We start from the raw sequence: 11,259 nt of genomic DNA on the forward strand, positions 1-11,259 counted from the left end.
CCGCAATTTACTTCCTTAGTAAGTATATTTCAAGTTTTATTATTTTGTTTCAGCGAGTCTAATGAAGTAGTCGACGTCTTAGGGGAATTGAAAGCAGTGGCAAGACCAGTAGGAATCACTTTCGATGAGATGATCACTCTCATGAATCAGTGCAAACAAATTGAAGAAATGCAAAGGTCTCACATCCATGAGGAGTTACTAAAAAACGAATCTGTCGATCTTGAACAAGGAAGAGGTTCAAAAAATCCCTTAACTCTACTTAGTGGTATCATTCCGGGTACGTATTTTAATTTAATTGAGTATTCTAGAAAATTACAGGAAAGAAAATATTTTCGTAATGATCAAGTTTTCTGCAATATTCTGCTGATTAGTCCTTTTCTTTAAATGGTGACACGGATTACAGTGACAGTTAGCAAGTATTTGTTTTACTGTGCAGAGAGTAATATCAATTAATTATACCAATTAAATACTTTATTTCGTATCTTTCAAACTTTTATGAAATTCAAAATTCAGAGAATGTCAGTTTTTGGCATTTTCCTTGAGATATATGATGGAATTGGCCGATACTTGATGAAAATCCATAGCTAACGTATTCAAAAAACACTTCATGGTGAGATTTTCACTAAACAGTTTTACAAAAACGCAACGCGTGTTTGGCCATAGACTGGCTTCTTCGGGTGTGTCCTTATTTTTTTTGTCAAGATTTTCTCACCTACATCTGTAGAGGAGGGAGGGTGAGTGTAGGCCCACAACACTTAGGCCACATGTGACCCATTGTACATCCTCTCAAGGAGGTATCCTCCTAGGCCATTGTCCACCCTGTCTTTTCCAGAAAGGTGGACAGGTCACTAGGAGACATCTCCTTTATATTGACAGGTATAGACCAAGACTCACTGAACACACACTCTCTTATTGACGATAACTCCTAACACTCGCATAGGAGATGCCTGACAGTTTCATCTTCCTGTTCACACATCCTGCATTAGAGGTGTCTCCACTAGCCCCATATTATGGGGGCGTTTCCTTAGTTGACAGTGGCCAGTCAGAAATCCCACTGTTAAGCGTAGATTTTTCCTGGTCATTGCCAGATATTTCTTCGGCGCCAGCTTTCCAGGGTCGCCCAGGGTGATCCTGGCAAGATTACATCTTTTGATTCCTTCCCATCTCTTCAGGGATTGAGCATGGGTGTGACGTTTGTAACACTGGGTCCTAAAATTCTTAGTTCAGCCGCTTCTTTGACTAAAGAGTCGGCAATGCGATTACCTTTACTCCTGTCGTGCCCTTTAATCCACCTCAAGATAATGTTACTATCTTCCGAGGCTTTGGCTAAATCTTGGTGGCACTCTAGTACGAGCCCTGAGGCATGTTTTTGCCAGAAATTCCTTTCCTGGTTATTTCTTTTGTGGCGATTGAGATACCAGCCAGTTCTGTTTGAACCACGCTGGTATTTTTCCCTATTCACCACCTTATCCTTAGGCTTAGTGATCTGGAGTACACTCCACATCCTTAGCCTTCTTTGGTTTTTGAGCCGTCTGTATACATGCGTATTGCATTTGTAGCATCTGACTCTGTGTTTTGTTTTATTTGTATTTTGTAGGGTTTATTAAACACAAACCTGGGTTCAACTGCATCACTGGTTGCCTGCAGCAGAGGTTGAGCGGTGAGCGCTTCTCGCCATAGGCTCAGCCTCAATTGATCCATTCCTACTTCGAGGTTTACACCAGCCGTGCGCAATCGTAACATGGACATTAACGCAACCGCCTTAACATACAGGTCCAGAGGGGTCAGACCAGTAATTAATTCTATTACAGCGGTTAGTGTTGTTCTCATGGCTCCTATGATGTTTAAACAAGCCAATCGCTGTATTTGATATAATTTTTAGATAGCCGTTGCTTGTAGAACTTTCGGTCTCCATGCAATGGCTCCGTACGTTAACGTAGGTCTTATTATTGCAGTGTAGATGCAGGTGACCACACGGGGTGTGGTATTTCACCTCTTCAGAGAAGTTTAGTTTGCTTTTGAAGATTTCGGGAGGTTTAAAGCCCAATAAACTTTTTTTCCTGGTGAAAAGGACCATCTCAGTCTTCCTGGGTTTGATCGACAGTGAGTGTTCCTTATTCCATGTTTCTATTAATTTGAACCTATCCTGCGCTCTATCGCACAGTGTGTTCACAAATTTGCCGTTCTGCATGATAACTATGTCATCTGCATATGCAATGGTGTAGAATCCATTATTGTTGAGGTGATTACGCAGGGTATCCAGAACTATGTTCCAAAGAAGGGGTGATGAGACCCCTTCCTGTGGATATCCCCTCATGACCAGTCCTCTCACTGTGATGTCTTCTACATTGATACTTATTGCTCTACTAGAGAGCATCTTGAGTCTCCATTCTCCTACTACCAGAGGTACATTCCTGGAGTGTAGTTGCTGGGTATTTGTTGGAAAGGCTGTTTTATCGAACGCTCTCTCGATATCTATGAATGGGTTAAAATTGGCAATTACACTTCAGATAGTATTGAAGTTCATTCTGGGGTTCCCCAGGGAAGTCACTGTGGCCCCCTACCTTTCAACCTATTTGTCAATGACATTGCCCTAAGTATTCAGTATTCTCAAATTCTACTATTTGCTGACGATTTAAAAATATTTAAAGTTATTGAAAATGAAATTAATTGTCATCAACTTCAGAGTGATATCAATAACCTTGTACATTGGTGCAATTCCAATGGAATGGATCTGAACCTCAATAAATGCTTCTTTATAAATCACAATAGAAATCATACTTCCATATACTTTTCATACTCTATCAATTCATTAGACCTAGAACGGGTATCTCAAATGAAAGACTTGGGGGTTTTATTGGATGATAAACTATCGTCTTCTCAACACATTATAATGATCTCCTTGAAAGCACGCAAGATGCTAGGTTACATCAAGAGACTATCCAGAGACCTTTCAGTCAATGCCCTTGAAGTTCTCCATTGTGCATTTGTCCGTTCAATCTTGGAATATGCGTCGGTGGTATGGAAACCTTCACTATCAAACTTATATTAATATGCTGAAAACGGTTCCACACAAATTTTTAAGATCTGCATACAAATTAGGAATCCATGTAGACAATTATGACTATGATTATCCAGCCCTATGTTCATCTTTGAACATAACTACTCTGGTGAACAGAAGAATAGAAATTGGCTTATGCTTTTTGTTCAAGTTGCTAGCTGGTGAAGTTTATTCACCAGATCTCTTGTCCCACATTGATTTTAAAATTAGTACCTCTGGTACTAGGTCAAATGACACCTTTCATAAAAAATACCATTACCGTAACTATGGATTCCACAGCCCTTTATCAACAATGGTAAGGAATGCAAATAAAGTAGATTTGAACTACTTCGGCATACTCTATTCTACTTTCAGACGAGAATTAAAAAATATAAAAGATAAAGACATACACTTGGCCTTATGATGCTGTTTGAATGAGTGATCTTATTCTCTTAAGAGTATATTAATGTGCAGTGAAAGAATATTTTATATGTATGTGTGTATTTATGTATTATGTATATATATTCTATTTTTAATCTTTTTATTTTTATATTTTATAAGACCACAATTTAAAATAAATGTATATAGCTTTTCTCTGTAGTGAAATTATGTTTTGTAGGTATACATATTCAGGACCGCAAATTTTATATTAACTTGTACAATGCTGTAATGGACATTCCATAAATAAATAAATAAATCCAGGCTGGATTCTTTGTTGTCCAATGATCTTTCGATTCTGTCAACCACATGGTGAAGGGCTGAATCAGTAGACCTTCCCGAAGTATATGCATGCTGATTTGGATGAAGTGGGTTGTGAACTAGTACTTCAACTCTTATATATCGCTCACATAGCCTCTCCATATGGTTTTTAAAAAGAAATATGTGAGACTAATTGGTAGGAATGCATTTGGTAATGTGTAGTCCATCCTACCTTGTTTGGGAAGTGAATTTCCATAAGAATCTCAGCACTCTCTTGGAGGTTGGCGGCTTTGTCGCCATTTTCCCTCGTCAGGAGGCCGATACTCTTTTGGTGGCCGTTTGAGAGCGCCTTCTGTAGCCTAGAAGCTAGTGGGAAGTCTTCGACTGCCTCACAATAGTCTCTCCAGGCTTCTCGGTGTCTTTGTCTGTAGACTTTTTTGAACTCTCTGAGGTTGGCTTGCGATATATACCCCAGTCCTCTTCGAGTCTTGTACGTTTTGCCTTGTTAAAGGTCGTTCTCGCTGTCTTCCTGAGGTGTTCCAGTTCAAAGCACCACCATGTATTGGTTGTGCCATCCTCATCGGACAGGATTCCTTTTAGGCAATGTCTATTTTGTTTTGGATAGATACCGTGTACCTTTCCAGTTCTTTATTATTGCCAGGAGTCAGAGTATTGTTAACAGAACATTGGTGTAATAGTAATGAGCCTATATACATACCTTGCTACTCTGTGGTATGCAGAAACTCAAGAGCAGACTCAAACCACGGGGGAACAGTTATTCTGGTGGCTGACACTGTAATTACCGATTACTCTTTCTCTCAAATCGAAAAGTTCAATGACCTCTTGGATGATAAAACATTTGAATTCACAATCTGCTTTAGCAAAAAATATAATTTATATGTTGTTTGTCTTTATACCGATCTCCCTCTACGGATGTTAATATATTTTTGAGAAAACTAGAGCTACTCTTATCTGACCTGCCGATAAATAGTTCTATAATCGTAACAGGTGATTACAATATCAATTAAGATGACTGTGATTCTCTGGTTAATGAGTCACTGAAGAACTTACTTTTATCATTTGACTTAAGTTTGCACGTTGATACGGATACTCGCTTCTCTCGATTTTCTGCATCCTGCATCGATTATGTCTGTAGCAATATTGTAAAGCAAAATGTTTCATGCACATTATTCCATCCGTATTATCTGATCATAAAGCAGTGATATGTTCTATTGGTTTAAAATCAACAAAAAAACAAACCATACATAAGTATGGTAGATTGTTCAGTCGTTCAAACTATGATGAAAGGTACCTGCGGTGTACCACAGGGTTCTGTGTTAGGCCCTATTCTGTTTCTGCTATATATGAATGACATATCTATGATTAACATATCTGGTAGTTTCACTCTATTCGCGAATGATACCAAAATATTATAGAAAGAAAAAGACTCAATGGCGCTAAATAAAATAATATCATACGACTTGAAGAAGGTGAAGAGGTGGTGCGATGCAAATTTACTCTCTCTAAATGCATCCAAAACGAATATATTATTCAAATATTCGCTTGATGACATTTCAATAGACGCTGACGTATTACAAAATAAATTAAACACAAAGTTTCTCGGTGTATTCATTGATAATAGGCTGAAATTTGATGACCACCTCAAATAACTGAAGAGTAAGATCTCCTCAGGATGTTATGCAATTAAAGTGGTTTCAAATGAGTTGGGTTTCCATGTCGCAAAGACCGTTCACCATGCACTTATTGAATTTCGACTGCGTTATGGAATACCTTTTTGGGGAGCATGCAACTCATCCCTTCTCTCTTCTGTATTGATATTACAGGAGAGGGCACTAAGATGTCTCTGTAAAGTCAAACCCAGAGAATCGTGCAGGAATTTGTTCACTGCCAATAAAATGTTAACAGTCATCGCACTTTTCATCTTAGAGACAGTTTGCCTTATTTATAAACATAAATCGAAGTTCAACTTTGCTTCTACTCCTTATGCTACTCGCAATAGCAATTATACCTTTAGACTTCCCATCCCAACTTCGAATTTAATCAAGGATTCCATATACTACAATGATGGTAAATTGTTCAATCATTTACCATCAGAAATGAGATCTGCAAATTTAAGCAACGTTCATTTCAAAAAGGCGGTGAAGAACCTACTTGTGGATAGACCCTATTATAGTTTGGAAGAGTATTTTAGCGAATCCTTTTAACAATATATTAGCAATATATTACTACTATTGTACTATCACTTTATACATGGTGGTATTTTATCTATACATTTTTAGAACTTTTTTTATATTTACATTTATTCATTTTTGGAACTATTTTATACCTACATTTATACTTTTTTAGTACTTTTTTCATATCAACATTGTATTTCTTGGACTTTGTCAATAAGATGCAAATCTTCGGACAATAAAGTATATTTTGATTTGATTTGATTTGAGGTTTGACATAAAAATTATTACCATTCCACCAAGAACTCTCATGATTAGCATTACCATTTCTACAGAGTATTCTATGAGATGATTGACGAGAGAAAGATATTTCCAGAAACTTAATCATAAATATTGCCCTGGCCCATATTTCACTCCTGTTTTATGAGAAATTTGGCACTTATCATTTCTCATTAGGAATTCGATATTTTAGGGCTACAGTCTGAGACCAAATGTGGTGAAAACTTATGTTTTGAAAAGGTAATGCGTAATATTTTGTAAATGAAAATAGTTTGATTGCAGGTCGAAATGAAATGAAAATGTTCAATTCGCTTAAGGCATAATAAATGAATAATTGAAAATAAATAGATAAGTACTCTTTGATCATTTCCATATTGATTTCAATTTAAGAGCTACCGGTAGACAGCTGTTTCAGCCTATTGGGCATCTTCGGTACCGGGCAGGCGGTCCTCGATTGAAGACAAAATGAGAAAAACCAAAAAAGTACTTGATAAAAATAGCTGCGTAAACGCAAGCGAAACATAAGTGGAACCACCCATTGGTGTGACACCCAAGTCAACTTGCCAAGTTTTTATGTCAATGTTGGTTAATTGGTCAAACCACCATATCACCATATATACAGGGTCCTGCAACAGTGGCGCGGTGTTCTATATCTCTATATAGGAAGCAGATAGGAATCTAATTTTCTATAATATTACCTTATTGCTCGAGCTCGACAAAATAAAAATATTGGCGGTCACACAGGGTGTTCGATTTTTTCTGGGCGGATCCCAACTGTGTCTTTTTAAATGGCAACCTATATTTTTTATCGCTTTTTCGGTTTCTTCATAGAAAATAAAATAAACTTTATGTATATCTGCACTTCGAAAATATTGACGGTTTTCGAGATATCTAGCATGACAGGTTTTTTTTTTCCAATATTCGTCACTCAGAATATTTGAAATTATAAAGTGGTGCCAAGTCCAGTTGAAATTTTTTTTTGGTCGAATATTCTACATTGGTAACTCTCTCAAACGATATATCTGAAATCGACCTGTGATATACAGGGTATTTAAAACCGCTTGCCAAATATTGTAAATGAAAATTTGCAAAATCTTCCTTAGATTAAATGGAACACCCTGTATATTATTGATCCATAAGAAGCGCCAACAAAACCTCTACAAATTTCATTAAGTATTCCCTATGGCTAAGTTCAATAGTTTTTCTTAAATGAGCATTTCTTTCGAAAAATGGTCATTTTTTCAAAGCGAAATCCATTTGACGACTGATAAAAATATACGAAAGATATCTTGTTTCAATTTTGTACATTAGAAGGTGTCCAAACAAATATTTTTTAACGGAATAAATGTATGTACCTATCACTTTTTGCTAAATGGAAAATTAATTTTTCATTGGATGCAGAATTTCACTCATAAATCGTGCAATATCAAACCAAACAAGTTAAAAGAAAGAAACATTATAAATAACTATTTTTTTCATGTTATTATATTCATTCAGAGCTTGAGTTCTAGATATTCAAATTTGTCAACTGGCAAATTACAAAACTACAAAAGGGAGAGTTTAATTAAGGTTGATAATGAAACTTTTATAAAATATGTTCAACATGTCTTCCATTTTCTTGAATGCAGAGCTGAAGTCTATGTTTGAAAGACTGTTCTACCCTGCGCAAGACAGCTGGTGTAATGCTGCGAAAAGCATTCGTTATTCTAAGTCGCATATTTTCGGGAGAAGTTGGTGGCTCAACGTAAACCATATTTTTTATGTATCCCCATAAGAAAAAATCTAGTTTCGTCAAATCTGGTGATCTGGGCCACCGTACAGGCCCATTCCGTCCTATCCATTTATTGGGAAATACTTCATTTAGATGATCTCTCACTTCTGCCGAATAGTGAGCAGGTGCACCATCATGTTGTAACCACATTCTATTGCGGAGGTCAAGAGGAATATCATCTAACAAACCTGGTAAATCATTTCGTAAGAAATTGAGATACATTGCACCATTCATATGTCCCTCAAAAAAGTATGGACCAATTACATATTCTCCAATGATGCCTCCCCAGACATTTATCGACCACCTATGTTGATAATCCACCTGTCTCAATAAGTGAGGATTTTCTGTCGCATAATAATGGTAATTATGTCGATTTACAAATCCATTTTTATGGAATGTCGATTCATCCGACCATAAAATATTATTGAAAAAATATTCGTTTCGACGAATTTTGTTCATGGCCCAATTGCAAAATCTCACTCTTTTCTCGAAATCAGCATACAGTAGTTCTTGATGTAACTGAACGTGGTATGGATGCAAGCGATGTTTCTTCAATACTCGTTGCACTGATCTCTCACTTATATCCACTATTTCCCCAATTTGTCGTTGACTCCTACTAGGATCTTCTTCAACAGCAAGAAGAACTTGCAATTCATTATCTTCATTAGTAGCTGGCTTGATACGCTCATGTTTGGAATAATTAATAGATCCAGTTTCAACGAATCGTCCCAAGACCTTTCGGAAAGATCTTTCATCTGGATGCCTTCTATCTGGATACCGTTGAGAATAAATTCTACTTGCCAATAAACAATTCCTGTCTGATTCACCTAATATGAAAATCATATCAATCAAATCACTTTTTGATAACAACATTCTGATGAAATTATACCGACAGTTCAACTTCACGATTGACTAAAAATTTCAATATTCATTTGCAGCCAAATATTTTGTTCTATCATTTGCCAGACTACTTGATTTCCAATAAATATTTCATTCGCTGAAAGGTTGTTTTAGACCGAAAGAATATGGCACAAATGCCGAGATTTTTGAAATTATTGTAACTATTCAAGAACGTCCATTTTGTGGTGTAATTCGCAACTTGTTTATCTAGCAACAGGTAATTTTAGGAATGGGCGATATTTTAAGGAAAGGGTATTTTTGTATATTCTTATCAGTCGTCAAATGGATTTCGCTTTGAAAAAATGACCATTTTTCGAAAGAAATGCTCATTTAAGAAAAACTATTGAACTTAGCCATAGGGTATACTTAATGAAATTTGTAGAGGTTTCGTTGGCGCTTCTTATGGATCAATAATATACAGGGTGTTCCATTTAATATAAGGAAGATTTTGCAAATTTTCATTTACAATATTTGGCAAGCGGTTTTTCATACCCTGTATATCACAGGTCGATTTCAGATATATCGTTTGAGAGAGTTACCAATGTAGAATATTCGACCAAAAAAAATTTCAACTGGACTTGGCACCACTTTATAATTTCAAATATTCTGAGTGACGAATATTGGAAAAAAAACCTGTCATGCTAGATATCTCGAAAACCATCAATATTTTCGAAGTTCAGATATACATAAAGTTTATTTTATTTTCTGTGAAGAAACCGAAAAAGCGATAAAAAATATAGGTTGCCATTTAAAAAGACACAGTTGGGATCCGCCCAGAAAAAATCGAACACCCTGTGTGACCGCCAATATTTTTATTTTGTCGAGCTCGAGCAATAAGGTAATATTATAGAAAATTAGATTCCTATCTGCTTCCTATATAGAGATATGGAACACCGCGCCACTGTTGCAGGACCCTGTATATATCAATATATTCTCAAGAGGAATATCTCCCTCTTGCAAGAGGGAGCCATTGGGTGACTATCTTGGCATAGTATAACCATTTGTCTTCATTTTGCCCCATCCTTCCCTGCATATTTCATAAATGATTCTGTTAACGTAATGAAGTTTTCCATTTTGAATTTCAGGTACAAAATGGTGTGGGGCTGGCGACATAGCTAAAAATTACTTCGATTTGGGAGCGGAACCTGCAGTAGATACTTGTTGTAGGGCTCACGATTTATGTCCTGTTAAAATATTACCATATATGGAGAGGTACAACTTGACGAATAATTCAATATATACGAAATCACACTGCAAATGTGATGACGAACTGTTTAGGTGTTTAAAATCGGAAAATAGTTCTAACAGTGCCAACATCATGGGAGCCATTTACTTTAATGTTGTCCAAGTGGCGTGCCTAGAAGATACCAAAAATGGAAAACGATTTAGGACTGCCAGGAATAATTTTTAGTTCAATTTGAATTAAGATAAAAACGTATTTACTTTCTCTTTTTGTGCCTTTCTCCACAATGATTGAAAATGTACACACATGTAAATAATTCATTATACCTTTATAAAAGTAAATCATGTATAATTCATTCTACTAGTAGATATAACGTCAGGCAAGAATTTTTTAATCGAAAATGTCCGATGGAAGCATCCACAATATATTTTATTACATATCGATTTATTACATTCTGCTCGAATTCCTGAATTTGAAATCCAACGAATACCGGGTGTCAACGAATCAATGACATGGAAATTATAATCGCAAACTTTCAGTGAGAAGTAAGACTGACAGGAAGAAGACAACTCGACAAAAGTATATTTTCATTTTTCAAATAACTACCATTGACAAGCACTTTCCAAAAAAAATTTGTGTAGAATCTAACAATGCTAATTTTTTTGCAATTTTATCAAAAATAAGAACATAAATTGAATATTCTAAAAAAACAAGTATATGATAATTCATTTATTTTTGTCAACAGTACGATGGTTATTCGTGATGCATAATATTTTGTTATTATTTTTATCGAGTCTTATTTGGAAAACAAAACACTTACTAGGTAAAGACAGTGCCTTTTTTACTTACACTTTACATATATAGCTGGCTCGCACAACAAATTTTGACTTTTGCTCCTATTTATCAACATCGTGACAATTTTCTTGAAGTAAAGGTGGAAGGCAAAGAATAAATTAAAAGTTTGGTGTATGAACCAGCCATAATGACAATATCAACAAAGGACAGGATTATTTTACAAATCATATCAAGTAGCGAACCCGTGGATTAGATACATTTTCCTTAAATAACAATTAGTTTCCAAAATTAATCAAAATCAGATTTCCTGTACATTTTGATGTTTTCGTACAAAAGAATCCAGTATTGATTTATTGACTCAGAACGAATTTTAGAATCGCCTTTCCTTTCGACGTGTTTC

The 11,259-nt window shown here is 35.8% G+C and overlaps 2 protein-coding genes across 2 annotated transcripts in view; one reads left to right on the forward strand and one right to left on the reverse strand.

The window, feature by feature from the left end:
* Nucleotides 1-10,405, forward strand: part of sPLA2B (phospholipase A2B) — a 42,026-nt gene extending 31,621 nt beyond the window's left edge. Inside the window, exons 2-3 of the mRNA XM_023170512.2 lie at nucleotides 54-277; nucleotides 9,967-10,405. Coding sequence (XP_023026280.1) covers nucleotides 54-277; nucleotides 9,967-10,292 — 550 coding nt within the window. The 3' untranslated portion in view covers nucleotides 10,293-10,405. The remainder of the gene's footprint in view (nucleotides 1-53; nucleotides 278-9,966) is intronic.
* Nucleotides 1-11,022, reverse strand: part of LOC111514260 (uncharacterized) — a 67,451-nt gene extending 56,429 nt beyond the window's left edge. Inside the window, exon 1 of the mRNA XM_074184618.1 lies at nucleotides 10,914-11,022. The gene's annotated coding sequence lies outside the window, so the exon portion shown is untranslated. The remainder of the gene's footprint in view (nucleotides 1-10,913) is intronic.
* Between the last annotated feature and the right edge of the window lie 237 nt (nucleotides 11,023-11,259).

The sequence above is a fragment of the Leptinotarsa decemlineata genome, unplaced genomic scaffold (assembly GCF_025532065.1).
Source record: "Leptinotarsa decemlineata unplaced genomic scaffold, Ldec_3_MD MMD2_P_RNA_scaffold_2, whole genome shotgun sequence".
Taxonomy (NCBI): domain Eukaryota; kingdom Metazoa; phylum Arthropoda; class Insecta; order Coleoptera; family Chrysomelidae; genus Leptinotarsa; species Leptinotarsa decemlineata.